Source organism: Artemia franciscana, unplaced genomic scaffold (genome assembly GCF_032884065.1).
Source record: "Artemia franciscana unplaced genomic scaffold, ASM3288406v1 Scaffold_1317, whole genome shotgun sequence".
Classification (NCBI taxonomy): Eukaryota; Metazoa; Arthropoda; class Branchiopoda; order Anostraca; family Artemiidae; genus Artemia; species Artemia franciscana.
Genome location: NW_027062791.1, coordinates 78,247 through 99,288, shown reverse-complemented (window position 1 = coordinate 99,288; position 21,042 = coordinate 78,247). Strand labels below are relative to the sequence as shown.

The 21,042-nt window shown below is 36.2% G+C and overlaps 1 protein-coding gene across 1 annotated transcript in view; it reads left to right on the top strand.

The window, feature by feature from the left end:
* The first annotated feature begins 6,339 nt into the window (after positions 1-6,339).
* LOC136042461 (carbonyl reductase [NADPH] 1-like) overlaps positions 6,340-21,042 on the top strand; it is a 31,427-nt gene continuing 16,724 nt past the window's right edge. Inside the window, exons 1-3 of the mRNA XM_065727420.1 lie at positions 6,340-6,469; positions 13,023-13,151; positions 16,309-16,440. Coding sequence (XP_065583492.1) covers positions 6,446-6,469; positions 13,023-13,151; positions 16,309-16,440 — 285 coding nt within the window. The 5' untranslated portion in view covers positions 6,340-6,445. The remainder of the gene's footprint in view (positions 6,470-13,022; positions 13,152-16,308; positions 16,441-21,042) is intronic.

Sequence of the window (21,042 nt, the reverse complement as noted above, 5' to 3'; positions counted from 1 at the left end):
TTAGAAAATAGGGGAAAACACCCCCTAAAAGTCATACGATCTTAACAAAAACCACACCATCAGGTTCAGCGTATCAGAGAACCCTTTTCTAGAAGTTTCAAGCCCCTATCTACAAAAATGTGGTATTTCACATTTTTGCCAGAAGACAAATCACGGATGCTTGTTTATTTGTTGTTTTTTTTTCCCCAGGGGTGATCGTATCGACTCAGTGGTCCTAGAATGTCGCAAAAGGGCTCATTCTAACGAAAATTAAAAGTTCTAGTGCCCTTTTTTGTGACCAAAAAAATTGGAGGGCACTTAGGCCCCCTCCCACGCTCATTTCTTCCCCAAAGTCACCAGATCAAAATTCTGAGATAGCCATTTTATTCACCATAGTCGAAAAACCTAATAACTATGTCTTTGGGGACGACTTACTCCCCCGCAGTCCCCATGGGAGGGGCTGCAAGTTACAAACTTTGACCTGTTTTTACATATAGTAATGGTTACTGGGAAGTGTACAGACGTTTTCAGGGGAATTTTTTGGTTTGGGGGAGAGTCGAAGAGGGGAGGGGGTTACAAGGAAGGATATTTCTATGGAGGAGCTTCTCATGGGGGAAGAGACTTTCAATGGAGGGGGCGCAGGATTTTCTAGCATTATTTAAGAAAACAATGAAAAATAAATATGAAAAGTTTTTTCTACTGAAACTGAGGAGCAGCATTAAAACTTAAATCGAACAAAAATTATTACGCATATGAGGGGTCGACCTCCTTGTAATACCTCGCTCTTTACGCTAAAGTATTTTTTTAGTAATTTCAACCATTTATTCTACGGCCTTTGTGATTCAGGGGTCATTCTTAAGGATTTGGGACAAAATTTAAGCTTTAGTGTAAAGAGCGAGGTATCGACGAAGGGTGAGCCCCCTCATATACGCAATAAAAACATACGTAAAAAAAACTACGTAAGTTAATTCTTAAGTTACGGATATTTTTTACCTATGAAAACGTTCGTAAAAAATTAAAAGTTATAGTTGACTTTTTAAGTAATCAAAAATTGGAGGGCAACTAGGCCTCCTCCCTCGCTCCTTTTTCTCAAAATCTTCCGATTAAAAGTATGAAAAAGCCATTTAGCCCCAAAATATTAGTGTGCAAATTTCGTTTTAATTATTCATGTGCGGAGAGCCAAGATCAAAACATGCATTAATTCAAAAACATCTAGAAATTAAACAAACAAAACCAAAGTTTTTTAAATGAAAGTAAGGAGAGAGATTAAAACTTAAAACGAACAGAAATTACTCCGTATATGAAAGGGGCTTTTCTTCCTCAGCGTCCCGCTCTTTACGCTGAAGTATTTAACTGTTTGAAAATGTAGAGTTAAGAAAAAGAGTTAAAAGAGACCTTAGCGTAAAGAGCGGGGCGCTGAGGAGGAAAAGCCCCTTTCATATACGGAGTAATTTCTGTTCGTTTTAAGTTTTAATCTCGCTCCTTACTTTTGTAACATTCTGACTTACCTTTTCTATTCCAGTTGACCTGGGTTCTAGAAGTATTGAATAAACGTCTTACGAATGAACCGACTTTTTACATGGTGTCAGAGCCCCTCTAAATGTCATGGAAGCCAACGTACCATACCCCACAATGGACTGGTCAAGCGACAACCTCAAAGAGGCATGGTCGAGATTCCAAACACATGCAACCCTCATATTCCAAGGACCCCTTAGTGGAAAGACTGAAAAAATCCAGTGTGCGTTCTTGCTGATCTGGCTAGGAGAAAAGGGGAGAGACATTTTCAGTACATTTACAATATCTGCTGAAGAAACAGACAAAATCGGAGGATACATATCCAAATTCAGTGAATATTTCAGCCCCCAGTCAAACACGGTGTTCTCAAGATACCTCTTTCACAAAAGAGACCAACTCGATGGTGAAACAATCGATCAGTACATCACAGAATTAAAGTTATTAGCTCGGGAATGTGAATACTCCACAACAGACTTGAAAGAGGAAATGATAAGAGACAGACTTGTATGTGGTATCTCCTCAGCGAGAGTCAGAGGGAAGCTCCTACAGGCAGGTTCAAATCTGACCATGTCACAAGCAGTTACTATATCGAGGGCACATGTAGAAACCCAGGTGCAACTTAGAACAATGTCGCAACCTGGCTCGAGTAGCATCCACGGAGGCCAGGATGCATACATTAAACAAGAAGTTGACTTCATTCGAAAAGGCAAGAAGACGAACCAGAGTGCACAAGCTTATAAACAATGTTATTTCTGTGGCGGAGAGTACTCCCCCCTGCACAAATGCCCAGCCAAAGGAAAAGCGTGTAGCAATTGCGACAAGCTAAATAATTTTACGAAAGTTTGCAAAAGCAACAGAAAAACAGTAAACCTCATAAAACAGGAAGCATGTCGAAATAAAGACGATGATCTCTTTATCGATACAGTGAACATTATTGATTCTGTTAACATGGACAAAGGTGAGGACCAACCCTATGTGAAGCTTATGGTGAATGGACAAGCCAGAATCACTTTTAAAATCGACACTGGCCCCCAAGTAAACATCATTCCAGAAAGGAATTTCAAGACCCTCAAGCCAAAGCCTGTAGTACGTGAAACACTACAGATTCTTACTAGTTTTGGCGGCCAGAAAATACCTACGCTTGGAGTCTGCAAACTGACATGTACATACACAAACGGCAGCAGTGAAACTCAGCCCTTCTTCATTGTAAAAGGTGCCCCCGTACCAATCCTTGGCTTCGATACTAGCAGGAAACACAACTTAGTCAAGCTGGTCCTCACAGTCGAGAGCACAAAGGTCCAGAAATCAACTCCATTTGTCGAAGGAAAGTGCCACATTACTCTGAAAGAAGGAGCTGAACCAAAAGCAGTACCAGCTAGACGCGTCCCGATATCCCTCCAAGACAGCTTTAAGAAGGAACTCGATAGGATGGAAAGCCTTGGGGTCATAGAAAAAGTCTCCCACCCCACAGATTGGGTCAACGCTGCAGTTGTAATTGAAAAGCCTGACAAGAGTCTTCGGGTCTGCATCGACCCCCACGACTTGAATATGGCCATCAAACGACCCCATCATCCAATGCCTACATTCGACGAAGCTGTTTTGAAACATGCCGGCGCTAAGTACTTCACAAAACTTGACGCTCGCCATGGATATTGGTCGCTTGAACTTGACGAGGAGTCGTCCGAATTAACAACGTTCAACACATCATATGGCCGATACAACTTCAAACGGATGCCGTTCGGCCTAATCTCGGTGCAAGACGAATTCCAGCACCGCATGGAGGAGGCCTTTGAAGGTATCAAAGGTTTTTCAGTCATAGTGGATGACATCAGTATATCCGGCCGAACCGATGAAGAGCACGATTCTAATGTGCGCAGCGCGCTTATAAGAGCCCGCAAGAAATGCGTGAAGCTCAACCTTCAAAAATGCGTGTTCAAAAGTGATAGCATCCCATACTTTGGACACATAATATCGGAAGCTGGCATCCATCCAGATCCACGGAAGGTTCGAGCACTAAAGGAAATGCGCATCCTATCGACTAAAGATGAGCTTCAGACCGTCTTGGGAATGATGAACTATTTGGCAAGGTATATACCCAATCTTTCCTCACTGAACCAACCACTTCGCGAACTGGTAAACCAGCGAGAGTTCAAGTGGGAAGAAGAGCACAACTCGGCATTCACAAACATCAAAGAATCGATTTGTGACTCATTATCATTCCTTGATCCTACATCAGGAAACATCGAGCTCCAAGTCGATGCTTCGAAGTTCGGCCTTGGGGCTACCATTCTTCAGAATGGAAAAACTGTATCCTTTGCATCGAGATCGCTTAATCGGACCGAGCAGAATTATTCACAGATAGAAAAAGAATTATACACTATCCTCTTCGGCTGCCTGCATTATCATCAGTACCTGTTTGGCCAGAAATTCATCGTTGTGTCCGACCACAAACCTCTGCAAGTCGTCCTAAACTGCCCAATTTCGAAGTCGTCACCTAGGCTGCAGTGGATGTTACTGAAAATCCAGCCATATGATTTTACAGTGATATTTCGCCTTGGTAAAGAAATTTCTGTTGCCGACGCCCTATCCCTTTTATATCTCCCTGAAGAGGATACAGAAACGCAAATGGAGATCGAAGCGTACGTGCACTCTGTGATGACGCTTCTCCCAATAAGCCCGAACAGGCTTAAAAAGCTAAAAGAAAAGACAGCAGCTGATCATCAATTGGTTGAGCTCACTAAGACTATCGAAAAGGGCTGGCCCGAATCTAAAAGGTCCGTCCCCACAAACATACTCCCATTTTGGAACGTCAGACACGAGTTAACAGTCATAGACCAGATCATATTGAAAGGCGATCGTTTGGTCATTCCAAAAAATTCCCGCAAGAACATCCTAGACCGCATCCATTCATCACACCTCGGAATTGAAAAGACTAAGCAACGAGCTCACTCTATTGTGTTCTGGCCAGGTATGACAAAGGATGTTGAAGAACATATCAGACACTGCTATGCGTGTACCAAATATCAGAACTCGAATCAAAAGGAGCCGTTGTTACCTCATAATATCCCTTGCCTACCTTGGGAGAAGATCGGTTGTGATCTGTTCCACAAGAGTGGAAAATATTACCTCATCACCGTCGACTACTACAGCCGGTTTTTCGAGGTTGATAGAGGCGGTAGCTGTGCATACGCCCATCAAATCGTATCATGTTTGAAGAAACAATTTGCGCGGTATGGAATCCCTAGCGTCCTCGTCTCCGATAATGATCCGCAATTCACATTAGCTCTATTTCAGAAGTTCATAAAAGACTGGGAAATAGCTCACAAGACTTCATTGCCAAACTTTCCGCAGTCAAACGGACTTGCGGAACGGACAGTACAAACAGCCAAAGATATCCTTACTAAGACTGATCTCACAGGAAACGATTTCGAGTTGACCATGCTAGAATACAGGAACACACCGGTCGATGGACTGGCTTTCCCAGCCCAGATGCTGATGAGCAGAAACTTGAGATCGATAGTTCCTTGCACTGGAGAACTACTGATCCAAAAAATTGTTCATCATGGCGAGTTCGTGCAGAACCGCAAAAAGCAACAATCACGCCAAAGGAAATACCACGACAGGCAGTCAAAAGAACTAAAACCCCTGCAAGTCGGCCAACCAATTCAAGCCGAAATCCAGGGTAAGACATGGCAGTCTGGCACAACCGTTAGAGCAGACAAGCATCCTAGATCATACATAATCAAGACGAACGAAGGAGGAACCTATCGGCGAAACAGGTGTCAGATAAAGGTGCTCTGCCATTCAAACAGGTCATCTGATGCTGCTGAAGCCCTGGAAACCCCACATAAACAATCTGCGGGAAACCCACAGGCCGAAGCTCTTACCTCGTCACCCATAACTATGTTTGCCGCTCTCACCCCTCCACCTAAAACGCCTGATGTAAACTCACGGCCGACTTCCCATGATCTTAGTCCAGCATTCCATACGCCAATACCTGTACCAAGCACAAGTCGCACGACCCACGCGGATCTACAGGGTGCTCCGTATTCAACCCGTTCAGGTCGATGCGTAGAGCCTGTAAAGAAACTTAACCTGTAAATGTAAAGAAGCCGTAGAGTGAGTGTAGTAGAGGTGAACTAAAGAAGTGATCCAAGTGCCTTATCGTATATGAAGTATGTATGAGAGTACGAAAAGTGCTAGAGAAGTGAGCCAAGCGCCTTCTCGTATTCTAAGAGTTAAGACCGCTAATCGTAGAGATGAATTAGAGAAGTGATCTAAGTGCCTTATCGTATTATGAAGTATGTATGAGAGAACGAAAAGTGTTAGAGAAGTGAGCCAAGCGCCTTCTCGTATGCTAAGAGTGAAGACCACTAATCGAAAGAATTGGTCTGGTGATGCATGCCCGATTAAAGTGGGGTGAATTGGTTATGGAATAGTGTTATTTGTTGGTAATATATAGTATGGTTTTTGTACCAGCTCACTAGTTTGGAAAAGAGGAAGCATATAACATTCTGACTTACCTTTTCTATTCCAGTTGACCTGGGTTCTACAAGTATTGAATAAACGTCTTCTTACGAATCAACCGACATTTTACACTTTCATTTAAAAAAAACTTGTTTTTTTGTTTAATTGAAATAAATAAGTACTTGAATAAGGTTGACTAATCGAATTAACTAAGATAAAGCAATATCCCAATAATCAACCAAATAAAAGCATCCAAATTCATGTAAAGTTATTACTGATAAATGTAATCCATTGTGAAATTGCAAGCAAAAGCATCTAGTAACCAATGAAATATTTTTAAGTAATCACCTCGCATCTGCACTGCTTGTTTTGGTCTATTATCCTTCTCTGACGTTGGCAACAGTGTCAAAAATAGCAATTATATTAAATAAATTAAAAAGACAAAACTCCCATTTTTAAAATTTTTGGAACTGGATCAAGTGGAATGACTGCTAAGAAAGTTGCTGTTGTAAGTTAAAAATTTATCGATTTTCTTGTTTATTTAGGTATTGCAAACTGTTGATGGTAAATGGGCCTAAACACAAACAGCAGTAACAATTCACAAAAGTTTAGGGAGGGGCAAAGGTGTTTTCAAATGTTTTTGGGCAAAATGGTTTTCAGATCTTCTGGTGGTGAAATTCTCATTTTTTTAAAAAAGATATAAAAAACAGGCAGGGAAAGTTCTAGTAAGCTATCATCATTTATACTGCTTCTGTATCCTTCCCTTGGTCAGTTGTAGCCTATTCCCATCTATATTTACCTATCTTTGGGAGTACTTAAATTTGTTTCTTGGTGAATTTGAGTTTTTTTTTCTTGTAGCAAATTTTAAGTCAGCATCTTTTGTCCATATGTTTGTTTTTCTATATTTTGGCTAGTTTTCTGTCCTCAAGTGGTTTTGGGTAATTATGTTGGGACCTTAGACTCAACCTTGATCAATTCTTCTTTTGGAAAACACCTTAAAATCTGACAGTGTTTTTTTTTTTCAATCCTTAGTTCTGTGCTTTGACCATTAAAATAATCTGCCAAGGAGGTTAATAATTTACCTCTGATTTTTGCTGCTATTTTATCCTCAATTCAGAGTTAAATTCTAGTTTAGTGACTTTTGGCTATCTTAAAAAAGGGGTTAGGTTAGGAAAATGGAACTTTCAGGGATAAATCTACAGGCTAAAGTATGTCCTAGGAAGGTATTTTAAAGTACCCACCTCCACTCCTTCTCCCTCTAGAGGGCCCTGAAATATGTCTACATGACAGGTCTATTCCTATTGAAATTTAGACAAAACAACATTCTACCTTAATTTTCAGTTACCAGTTGCTTTTTCTCTGCCTTTAGTTCTGAAAATGCAATTCCTGTTATTTGAGTAGAATTCTGAGCCATATCAGTGTTTTTTTTCAAAACTGAGGAAATAGTATTTGCATATCTTTAAAACCTTATAAATAGGGATTGAGCAAAGTTGTGCAGCTGAAAACAATTTTGTTGTACTTCATTCAAGCAGAAGATCTATTTTGCAAGGTTTCACTTTTTATAACACACATATTTTTAAAGGTCAGGACAATCTAGAGAGAGAGGGGGTAGAGGTAGGTAGGCTACTTAAAAATACCTTCCCAGCACATACTTTAGCCTGTAGACCCATCTCTGAAAGTTTCATTTTTCAAACCTAACCCCTTTCTGAGATAGCCAACAGTCACTAAACTAGAATTTTACCCTATTCATTTTTCAAAGTAGATTGTGGTTTCTGTTACAAACATAGGAGACTATTGTAATTCTTTTTAACAAAACCCTTATTGAAAAATATTCACAAATTTTCTCTGCTCTGTTGTAAATCCAAGCCTCCTTTTTATAAGCTTTTAATTGATTTTTCTGCCATCTTCAACTGACTTTTTTGATGCAGAGAATTTCCAAGCACTTGAGGATTGCCTACTGTATGCATTATTTATTAGTCCCAAAACAACTCTGTACAAGACTTAGGGAGAGCTTTGACAAAGCATTAAAGTAAATCATCAAGTCTTGGAGAGATATTTGGCAGGTAGAAAATGGTATGTTATATGGTTTGTTATAGCCTTTTACTCTGAGCTAATGGATTATGCAACTGTCTCCATCTTCCTGTTCACATTATAAGGTCTTTTCTGTCCATAAAACTGCTTTGTTTCAGAGTAATCTTTATTTCACAATATATAACATTTTGAAGGCTCACTTGATTGTACAATACAATCCTTTTGGATATTTACAGTATTTTCTCTTTGAATATTTCAGTTTGTCTTTATAGTTTGACTTCTTCCTTTTGTTAGTTACTTTTATCAATTTTGTCATATTTCCCAGTTAGTGGGGTTGTCATAAAATTTGTAGTCATAAACCTTTTCATTTTACAACACCTAGGAGTATCTATTTATCTAGGTGGCATAAGACAGGGTAGTGATCACTAAACAAATTACATTGTTCCAGTCTACAGTTAGCTGCATATATAGTATTGGAATAAGAGGTACACTGACACTAAAAAGACATAAACACAATCCTACTATTTGACTTCAAACCTAGAAATATTTTTCAACTGGAAGGTAGAATATTAAAAGAACAAAAACTGCATATTTTGAAAAGTAAATTCAGCACCAAAAACTTTACAATATTTTACAATTTACTAAAAATGTATCTTATGTCTGTTAAAAAAAGAACACAAATTGCAAAAAAAAATGATATCCAAACAAATAGAATTTCAAGGAAAAGTAAAGAACAATATAAAAGTCTAAAACAAACAGAAATAAAGCCATATTATAAGTCAGCTTTAAAGCAAACAGAGGTGACTGTGAATTAACAAATGAAAGATACACCACTATTAGCACTAACAACATATTTTCCAACACCAAGCCGCCTGAGGTCAACACAGCTTTGCAAACCTCTTTTCCTCCCCAATGAATTATAAACTTCACTCTTGAGCCCTTCTGTTGAAGATAATTTATATTTAAATTATTTGTAATGGACTCTTTTCCACCTCACATGGTGATAAGTTCTAAAATGCCCCTCCCCTCATAAGGTTTTACTACTGATAGAATAATCTTATTTTTCTGAAAATTTGTTAAAACTGCTTTCAAGCAGATTGGTAAAAAATCACAAGGTATGTTAACCATTAATGGTCTAAATGGCCTATTTTCTACTGGGCATTTTTACAAAGGTATTGCCCTAAGCAAAAAATTTTGGATTCTGCCCTATTGAAGCAAAATTAACATGGATTAAAATTGCCAGCCAAATTTCAAGCAAGATGAGTCTGAATCATGCCTGTGTGCTTGATGGAATGATCCACAGTCCAAAGCAGGGCCCAGATAGGTATTTCCTGGTTCTGCATACTTATGCTGTTTTGAGTCTACTGCTATTAAAGGGCCTCCTCTGGGCCACTTGGTGTGTTTCCAGGTGGCAATAAGGAAATGCCCTTTAGATATGCAGGGTACCTCCTTAGGATGCACAGATCAAGGAGGTAGCTTGTCCCTGAGGGTCCATAATAAAAACTGGGGCACCCTCACCTGGGTCCATAAAAACAGGCAGAAGAGGAAGAAGGCCCCTCAAATGTACACTGAGCAGGGCCCACCAGAGTGTCCACACATCCCATGAGTTACAAAACTTCTCCCAGTAATTGGTTAAACTGCATGGTGATGCAAAACACCATTGTGAGAGGATCCTCTATAGGAGGACAACTGCTACAGGGTGTAAAATCCAGATCTATGAACAGCAGCCTCTACAAAGGGCTGCCTCAACCCTTTCAGGATACCTGCAAGACTGGGGACCTTGTAGTCAACTCTATTCCCACTTGGGGAGTGGTGCCCCTCAAGAAAATTGTAGCCTAGTAAACAGCACAGCATTCACACAGGATTCTGGTTAATGGACAATTCCATTAACCAGTTTTATGGGCACTTTTGGGCTGAAAAACTTAAAAAAAAAAACTGAAAAACTAAGCCAGTTTAAGCACTTCAATGTAAACTTGAGAAGATATATTGATCCATGTCCTGGACTGGTATCCAGGATCATTGCTTTTCCTGAGGCCAAAATAATGTCAATGATTTAAAGAACATGGAAATTTGAACTTGGACTGTTACAACATTAAAAAATGACTAATGTGTCAACATTTTGACTGGTGAATCCTGATAATTCAAACTGGACTTATTAGGAGTTTCAGAAACTCATATCCCAGGGGTAGGAAGCATAAAATTAGGTGATATAGAATTTGTATACTCCAGCAGGAAGAATCGGTTACATAGACAGGGAGTAGGGATCATGATTAACAAGGTAGCTGCTAAGTCTTGTATAGGCTTGGAAGTTATTAATAATCAAATACTAATTGCTCATTTTATGATTCAAAAGTTCAGGGTATCAGTTACAGTAGTATATGTCCCTGTTAAACCAACTGGCTGATATGCTAGTGACTCAGAATTGCTTCCCGTCATTTAACTAAGGTTGTTTGGTCTTTTTTGAGTAGAGCTCTTTTCAGTTTAGTCTTTTCTGTAGATATTAGTTTCTGTCCATTTTCGTTCTTTCTGTAGATGTGTTTTACTGAAGATTCTCACACTTTTCTGATAATTATGTCTTAAGATACATGGCTCCAACAACAATGAAATTCATTTTTTTTTTTGAAATGATTAGGTAGAGGAGTCAAAAGTTTTGTACATACTCTGAGCAAATTTATTTAGGTGCAAACCACTAAAGTCAATCCCATCTATAAAACTTACTGAGAGCTTACAAACTCTAATATCTCTGACAGTTCTGTCTTAGACACTTAACTTGTGGGTCCACCATTCGTTAAATATGCTTAGTCATATTGTTTAATTCTGCTGCAGGGTCGAAATCCATCTTTACTGTGGGTAAAACTAAACAATTCATGTGCATGATGAAATAACAAGGCATAATCCAGTATATCCCAATTCTGAAAATATATGAAGAGCTGATATCTTATTGCTGTAATGCCATGGCTAGTTGTTAAAGTCTGAACGAAGATAGTTTTAAATGGGTCATTTACAATAGCCAATGACTTCAACACCAGAAATTCTTCATTTTCTCTATCGTAAGGGCTAGTTGACTTATTATGTGCATAAAACTATAGATGGTAATCAAAAAGATAAGATGATAGATGGCAGTGTTAAATAATTTAAGAAAAAACCCATTAAATGAAAACAACTTAGGAACTTGGGAAGTGCAGGCCCACTATCTTGGAAAAATTTCCCTATTGTTTTAAGTTGTGTTTGTTTGATGTGGAAAGGCAGTGTGGTCTTCGTTGCTATTTAGGAAACCCCCCCAACTATTCTTGGAGGAAGGGCACAAGTCCTGTATGTTACTAAATTAAATTCATATGGAAAACTGAACACATTTATCACCAGGTTTGTGTAAATGAGGAAATGTTAGTTAATTTTTGAACAAAGTCACTAGAGACTAAAGAATAAGCTACACAATATATAGACAGCTGCACATCACTGCCAATTATGTCTCCTGATAGGAGGGAGGGATTACGTTTGGAAAAGAGTGTTGTGAAGTCTCATTACCTTATTTTTTTATAACAAAACAAGCCTATGGCTGGTGAATTCTGAGTTGTTTGTATTATTCAGATGGTACAAGGTAAACACACCACTAAATGAACGTTTTTTTGCTCTTTCTAAATATACTATTTGCTTCCTTGAGGAGGAACCTATCGGCGAAACAGGCGTCACATAAAGGTGCTCTGCCATTCAAACAGGTCACCTGATGCTGCTGAAGCCCTGGAAACCCCACATGGTGAATCTATGGGAAACCCACATGCTGAAGCTCTTACCTCGTCACCCATAACTGCGTTTGCTTGCTTCCTTGAGAAATGCTATTTCAGACCCTTAAAGTGATGCCTTGTTCCTTATTACTTCCCAGAAGAAATTAGTATAGGCTTGCTTCCTTGAGAAATGCTATTTTAGACCCTTAAAGTGACACCTTTTTCCTTATTGCTTCCCAGAAGAAATTAGTTACCCAATATTCTGAAAACAACTTTAAAACAATCATAATCACTCACTTATGTCATTAATTTAAGTACATTGGTTCATTTACCCCCCCCCCTCCTTATTTGGACTATTTATACAACCTTTCTAATAAGAAACATGGTGTTGCTTTAAGGGCTAAAAATAAAATTTGCAAAGGCAGTGACTAGTTGGAAAGAACGTTAAAAGATGCAGTAAGTAGGGAGTTCAAATTCTACTTTGGCCAGGAATACAGAATAGTCAGAATTTACCCTGTGGTTTACTCTATAAAAAAAGAAAAAAAAAAAAAAAAAATGAAGTGAGGAATTTAATGGTACTCCTTTAAAATTATTAATAACATTTCCTTCTTGGAAGGAATATTTATACAGGATTACCCGACTTTGTTAATAGGAAAAAAGAGGTGGTGTAATTATGAGATTAACTTTCTAGACATTCGATTTGGACCCTAGGCTAAATTATTCCGTCATAGTCTTGTGCATGGTCTCTTGATTCCCATTCATTAATTGTTCAGGTATGACGGTCAGTCACTGCCATGACAATTACATCAAAGTACCCATCCAAGGAGACCAGATCTAGGTTTTGGGATTTCCACAATATCTTGGGATCTTTTGTCTAAGCATGTCATTTTGGGAAATTATGACATAGCAATCATAGTTATAAATATATAATTAGTAATTATATATAGTAATAATTACCTTGAAAAAGAATATAGAATACATATTTTTTAATGTTTTGAGATTGTTTTTTTACAAACCTCTATATTTAAATTCAAATGAACCTTAGAATAGTTTCTGTGCTGGTAATATAATGTACTGCCAGCCTGTATGTATGAGCTGCTATCCCTTTGAGGACACATTAGTTGGAGGAAACTAAGAAATACCTATGATAAATGCCCGCCATAATTTGATATATAGAAGGTGTTGTTTCTCCTCTGCTACAAAAAAAAAAAAAAAAAAAAAAAAAAAAAAAGAAAAAAAAAAAAAAAAAAAAAAAAAAAAATTTCAACAACTCATTTTAAGTCCTAAAAAAAGTGCTTGATTTTTTAGGTAACTGGTTCAAATAAAGGAATTGGCTTTGCCATTGTCAAAGAACTTTGTCAGAAATTTGATGGTGATGTCTTCCTTACATCACGAGATGATAGCAGAGGACAAGCTGCCATTAATCAGCTAAAAAAGGTAATGTTTTGCTTGTGCTGAAGTCAGTAGTAGTAATCTGGAGAGCTGTTTTCTAGTCGTTTTGTAGAAGTACTTAAATTCACCTCCTTCTCTCATTTTTGGTCCCCTCCCACTGTTGTCCAGCTGATACAAAGGCACTCAGCTCAGTCCAAATATCTTTGGTTTGACACACCAAGAACAAAGGACTTGAACAACAACATCACCCATCATGTCATGTTGATTTATAACAATTTTCCTGGTGATATTTCCCCTAAAAAATTCTGTTGAATCCTTCAAAGTTTTGAAAGTCATCTGAAGCTTTGTGACAGAGCTTTCTAAAAGACTATCGGCAAATCAAATACTTGAATATACCTGATGCTAAAAAAAATAGAAATAAAAAATTCGAACTCCTTTAAAAAGAGTTTTAACCACTCTATTGAAAAAAGAATAGATGTCAAAAGTAGTGGTTAAAGGAACAATGGGAAGGACGTTTTGTAGAATGCTCCTCCCTCCTCTTGGATTTTTTTTATCACCAATTGTACCAGTGTTGTATGATCATTATTGCTGGTACAATGGTTCGTGCTGTGAAAGTACTCAACCTTTTTAGCTAATCTTTTTATTCTGTTTGGGGCTATGGGCTTCCCAGTTTTAGCCTGTGCACTATTTAGCCCTTTTCTTATTTCCCTGGTCCTAATGCGAGGCAGAATTTTTTTAGGGGGGGGGGGGGAGTTATTTAGCTATAGCTCTAGATTACATTTTTATTAATGGGGTTTGTATTTTTCTTTGTCAGTTTGGCTATGGGTTTGTTGGCTGGGTCCAATTTTGGCCTCATCTTTTTACTTTTGATTTTTCTGAGCATGGTAATGCTTTTAGTCTTTAGACTCAGCTCACAAAGGCATTTTGTGAGCTGAGTTGCAGTTAAGTTGTATTTCAAAATTCTCAAATTGTGCAGTTTCAAACAGGTTTTGCTGTACTTGGTTTGGGGATTAAAGGATAGCTTAGGGATCTTTAATCCATGGCAAAAAGATTTGTGTTGTGCTAACTGATGATTGAGGATTATGCTTTTGCTGAATCCGTCATAAAACCTATATTTAAACCCTATATAGGATTAATTCAAAGACAATTATACTTAACCTCAAATCTGTCATAAAAATTACACTTGACGCCTATCACAAAAATAATTGTGCAGTTTCAAACAGGTTTTGCTGTACTTGGTTTGGGGATTAAAGGATAGCTTAGGGATCTTTAATCCATGGCAAAAAGATTTGTGTTGTGCTAACTGATGATTGAGGATTATGCTTTTGCTGAATCCGTCATAAAACCTATATTTAAACCCTATATAGGATTAATTCAAAGACAATTATACTTAACCTCAAATCTGTCATAAAAATTACACTTGACGCCTATCACAAAAATAATTGAAAGTGTGGAACAATTTTGTCTTAACCAGGCCAATATCTAATAAATATATTTAACATCAAATCCATTGCTAAGCATATACTTTACGTCTATTGTAAAAATGATTGAAAAATCAGAACAATCTCATCACGCCAAAGTCAAATTTTGACAATTACGTTTTATTACAATTATGCTTTTAAGTATTAAATAACTAAATAAGGCTGAATCATTCAGTTTTTTAAAGCATTTAACTCAAATTGTCTCTGAAACTGAGTTAAGTTGATTGTAAGAGTGCTATACATTGCTAGAGGCATACTTATTAGCTGATAGACAGTAGAAAACAGCGCAGTTTGGGATAAAAGATGTTATTACCAGCTCGTCGCCGCGCAAAATAATTTGTCAGTTTATTAACTATACCTACCTCAAGCATACCCACTCAGTGGCTTTAGGTAGGTTTCAACCCCAATCCCTGGGCCTTCCATTGTTTAAATCCTATGTAACATGATTTTCAGTTGTGTTTATTGGAATGAAAATGAAGAAACTTCAAAAAGGCTTTCACTTCTATAAAATTATGCATATATGCCCAAAAGGGAAGGGGCATCTCCCCCCTGAGACTGATCAGAAAGCCTTTTTCCAAGGAAGAATATTCTGTTCACATTTGTTGACTCATGTTATGACCAAGGCTGTATCCAGGGGGGTTGGCCCCCCTCCCCCTTAAATGTTTTTCCAACTAGTAAAAATGTAACAAAATTGAATATAAACCAATTTTTGAAGTGTTTTGAAGTTTTTTTGTAAATCCCCCCTCCAAAAAAAAAATTGGATACGTCACTGATTGTGACCCTCCCACCAACCCTTCTAAGAAAAATGTAAAATCCCTTGATATCCACTCTCTGTTTAAGCAGTTAATCTTTAAGAACCTATAAAATTATGTAAGCAGGAGATAAGCCGTTTAGACTTTGGTACAAGGATTTGAAGTGAGTATTCTATGTTTTATTTGCTCAATTTATTTTTAGGTTAATTTAGCATGTCCTTTGTTAATTCTTTGCTTAATATTTTTCCTTTTGCATGACAGTGATGTAAGATTGCCTCCTAGTTCAAGTAGACCTTTTTTGGAGTATGAATAAAGGAAGCAACTGTCTCCTTTTTATGGCACTTGGGTATTTACCAAGTGACATATAGCGATCACGAATTCTGTTGGTCTTTCGGTCTGTCGGTCTGTCTGTCCCGGTCTTGCTAGTTTGGGCACTTCCAGATAAGCTAGGACGATGAAATTTGGCAGGCGTATCAGGGACCAAATCAGATTAAACTATAAATAGTTGTTTCCCCGATTCGACCATCTGGGGGAGTGGGGGGACGGTTAATTTGGAAAAATTAGAAAAAATGAGGTATTTTTAACTTACGAACGGGTGATCAGATCTTAATTGAATTTGATATTTAGAAGGATATCATGTCTCAGAGTTCTTATTTTAAAATCTCCACCGGATCTGGTGACATTGGGGGAAGTTGGGAGGGGAAACCTGGAATCTTGGAACAAACTTGGAGTGGGGGGATTGGGATGAAACTTTTCGGCAAAAATATGCACAGGTCCTAGATACGTGATTGGCATAACAGGAAAGGATTCGATCTCTTTGGGGGATTTGTGGGGGGGGGGGGGGGTTAAGTCGGAAAAATTTGAAAAATGAGGTATTTTTAACTTACAAACGAGCGATCGGATCTTAATGAAATTTTATATTTAGAAGTCTCCATATCAGTATTGAAATAAAGTTTTTTCTTTAATTAGGAAGGATTCAACCCGAAGTTTCATCAACTGGACATAGACCATAAAGGGAGCGTTGAAGTTTTAAGGGATTTTCTACAAAAAAATTATGGTGGACTGGACTGCCTCGTCAATAACGCAGCTATTGCGTATAAGGTTAGTCTCTTGAAACCTTTAATAATAAAGTGTTATTAATACTTTTTTTAATGGTAGTTTCGATCAACAATTTAAAATTATTTTTTAATTTCATTTTGATGCATAACAATCCGTATCGTTTATTTATCTTTTTATTTTTTTGGCAAATTTTGATATGTGCTCTGAAAACTGTGGGGATTTTTAAAGTGGTGGTTATTTAGAAAAATACTATAGCGTTTAAGAAGAACTGGTCAATTTGTATCAGAAGATCCTTGTAAATTTGTTGATTAGCTTCCGATGCCTAGTTTTAAAGATTGGAGAGGCTTTCAAAGGGACTTGACCTCCGAGAAGAGCCTATTAACTTGGTTTTGTTTGAAATAGTTTGAGATGTAGTTTCTTTTTAAACGCGTTTTAGAATAATAATAATAATAATTTATTTATAACCCACAAAATACATTAAACTGTGGAGTAAAGACGCAAAAAAAAGAAAAAACAAGACAAAAAACATAACAACATAAATAACATAGCAGCATAACAACATACAACATAAGTAAATTATCTCAATTCAAAAAATGGCCAAAGAGGGTCAAAAACACCAATCATTTGCCGATTTTTTAGACATATATCTTTAGATAAATGTTTTAGTCGCGAGGGCGCATCAACGATGTCAAATATAGAAACGATTGTATGATTCCGATACCACCGAGGCAGACGCAGCAAATACTTGCAATACTTAAAATATCCTGAGCGTATTTTCTTTGTATCCTTCTTGCGAAGGAGGAAAGCAAAACCAGAAAGATAAAAAACAGCAGGGGCACAAAAACTAGAATAAAGACGGCTTAGTCCGTTTCGGTTATACCAACCACGATTTGGTGAAATTTTCGCGTATCCAACCCGCATACTTTTCAGCACGCTGGACGTAATAGCGGAGCAAGTAGACGAAAGTGACGTGGAAAAAGAGAGACCCAACCATTTAATACTTGCTGAACATGGTATAGTTGAAGAACCCAAGCAAAGAGGTGATGCTGGTGTAGGACTCCCAAAACACAAAATAGGGGATTATAAAAAAGATACAGTGTTTGTAACATAAACAACCTCTGCATCAGCGTTTAGACTTCAAAATCCCGATTGAAAACTTAATATGTTATTTGAATTCCTCCACAATGATCAAACCATCTCTTAGACAAAAAGGGGCCCAAGGTACATAAAAAGAAATTCAGTTGCAATATGAATTAAGAAACAATGCTCCTTTTCCTAAAAATCATATACCCTTCCCCACATTTCTGAATTGTTCTGAACAGAAACGAATTGTTGGAAGGGAAGAAGATATTATAGCTGACAAAGCTGCTCTGATTGGCAAAAACAAGATTGATGATGCAGGTAGTAAGAAGTCTCAAATTTTTAATCAAACTATGGGTAAAAAGTGACAAAAAACTTTGGATTTTGTGTGTGTGGTGAAATGTTGTGTATTTGATAAGGATCAAATAATGTATTGATGAACATAATATAATAATGATGAATATGGTGTAATAAGGATATAAAAATTATATAAATAATGATGAATAGGATGTAAAATGATGATGATCAGCTAATAATGAATGAACTAATATGTTATTTGATGGAAAAAAAAAACAGTCTGGAAAGTGAAGTGTGGATTATAACGTTTCTGGCGTAAAATACAACCTAAATAACGTAACCTTTCCTTCGATGATAAGCCTTATAAATCTGAAAATTCAAAAGCAAGTACTTGCTGAAATTGAATGATGATATAAAAAACACTTTCTTGACAGTAAGGAGTGAATTTCTAATGTAAAATTGTTTTTAGAATACGGTAGCTGCAATAACTATTGCATTAATAAACGTTTTGACTAAAAGACCTGAAAATAGAAAATTAACATTTATTTATTTGAGGTAAGTTTAAGACAAAACAAAATTGACGGAAAAAAATTGAAAACAAAAACTGAAATGAAGTATTCTTGCATCTGCTCAAGAATATTAACGCAAAATTTACGCTAATTAAGGTTAGTTTTGACATACTACGTTATTTGATGAAAAAAAAATATTTTGAGCTAATTTTAAGACAACACGGAAATTGACGAAAACAAAATTTGACAGCAAAAACTTAATTCAAACTTAAAAACGTTTCTGGAATAACTTGTGCGCTCAATGAAGTATCCTTTCATCAATTCAAGAACACTAACGTAAAATTTACGCTAATTAAGGTTAATTTCGACATACTACGCTATTTAATGCTAATAGGAAAACAATAAGGAAAAATAAAGAGTAAATTTAAAGTTGAAAATTTTCTAGAGAAAAGTATACACTAAATGCAGTGACTGATGCATCAACGTTTAGACTATAGAATTTGAAAATACAAACTTAAGACTGACGTTATCTAATATTAATTTTCGGACAACAACAAAAAAACCTGAAAAGTAGAGAGTGAATTTAAAGCTTTAATTGTATCTAGGGTAAACTATGCCGTAAATAAAATATTCTTCTCAACAACGTTTAAATTTAGTATTTTTCAGTATTTTTACTTAATATTTTTAGTACTTGAAGTATTTGTAATTAGTTAGTTAATATATATATATATATATATATATATATATATATATATATATATATATATATGTATATATATATATATATATATATATATATTAATGATACAAATATTAATGTTTGATATGATTAATATAAATATTAATAATTTAGTGTACAAATATTTAATAAATATTAGTTAATATTTTTTACTACTAGTTAACATTTTTAGTATTTTAATGTTTTTATTTTTAATATATATTTTTAATATAATATATAGTAAGTTAATATAATTATAATATATAACTAATATAATATATTAGTATATAATATATAGTTTAAATATAGTAACAGAATCAGTCACAGCATTTACGCTACTTGCGAATAATCTTAAGATACTGCATTACTTGATGAAAAAAAAAAAACAACTTAAAAGTAAAGAGTTGTTGAAAGTAAATACAAAATTTAGAACAAACTTACCATAAATGAAGTAAGCTTTGCGTTAACGCTTTGAAATCAGAACCCAAAGAAAAAAAACGTATGATTTTCATTATTTTGGTTTAATTTTTAGGAAATACATTATTTGATGAAACCAAAAAACGAAGATGGAATTTTGGTGGAATTGAAGGTGGAATTTTAATATGAAACTATAAACAAAAATTTATTAGCTTATTTTAGATATCAAACCCAAAACAAGGCGAAATTATTGTGAATAAAGGAATGAGATGTAAAAAAAAGTGAAAGTGAAGAGTTGAAAGGAAACTCATAATGGAAAAATAATTACAAACAAAGATAGAGCTGACATCTCTCAAACCCCTCCCCCTAAAAACAAGGGCTAAAGTTTTCTTTGTCATCTACAGAAAACTAAATATATTACTTAAATTAAAAAGTTCGTTTGCAAATCGTTTTATCTGACATTTTTAAGGAATGGCTTTTAATAATAATAATTGGTTCATTTATAATAAAAAAAAATACACACTTCAACAACAATGGTGCTCAGAGGCTAATGTCTACAAGGGACTAAATACAATATTAGAAAAAAAACGATTGAAATAATGATAAAACGAAGGGAAAAAGACGAAAGGAAGTTGAATTAATCGGCGTCAGAGACCGAATGAAAAGATTTAAAGGAGTGAATTCAAAAAAGACAGGTTATTTACATCAGATTGCAGCTTAGTCTCTGTCTTTGCAGCTAAGGCTTTGTCTTTGTGGAGCTCCAGAGCTGATGATCGATAAGATCTGGTAAGAAATTTGATTTATAAAAATCAACCAATTCGAATCAACTAAAGAGAATCTACTGATTAAACCAAGCTCAAAATTAACGAAAGAATTAATGTCGCCTTTTTGTGGAATTCCCAAATACTACGACATAACTAGGAGAACTTTATATTAAAATCGATAGGACCTACTTATCCCTAAAAAGTGATCCTCGGAAGCCTACTCCATCAAAGCAGAGTATGACATAACCCCTCATTAGAAGATATGCATTTTTGCCGCAGAGATGAAATGTCCTACTTTCTTGGGAAATTTTACTGCACGTCATAAGTTTAAAAACCAACACACATGCCTCTTGGATTAGCAACACTTTTTGTGAAACCACTTACATTGAGAACTTGAACATGTAGCCAAACAGTGGGGGAAACTTAAGGGTGGAAACTGATGCTAGCCATTTTGCCAAAGAGTATAATAGAAAAAATGTAGTCGAAAATAACTAAAGAGTATAAGAGACACTTAAGGTTGGTAGCCATGTTGCGAAAGAGTATGATAGCTAAAGAGTATGGGAAATATATAGGGATGGAAACTGATATTAGTCATGTTGCCAAAAACTATAATAGCCACACATAGTCAAAGAATATGAAAAACATTTAAGGGCGGAAAATGTACTAGCCATGTTGCTAAAGACTATAATAGCCAAATATGAAACATGTTGGGGTTGAAACTGATATTAGCCATGTTGCACAAGTAATCGCCAAGGTGGTTTGTCTCCTTATCCGGAAATCTCTTTGGAATAAAAAAACAAGTTCTTTCAGCAGTGACTCTACTAGCAGCAGAACTGTAAACTGGCATCTTATGCGGGAT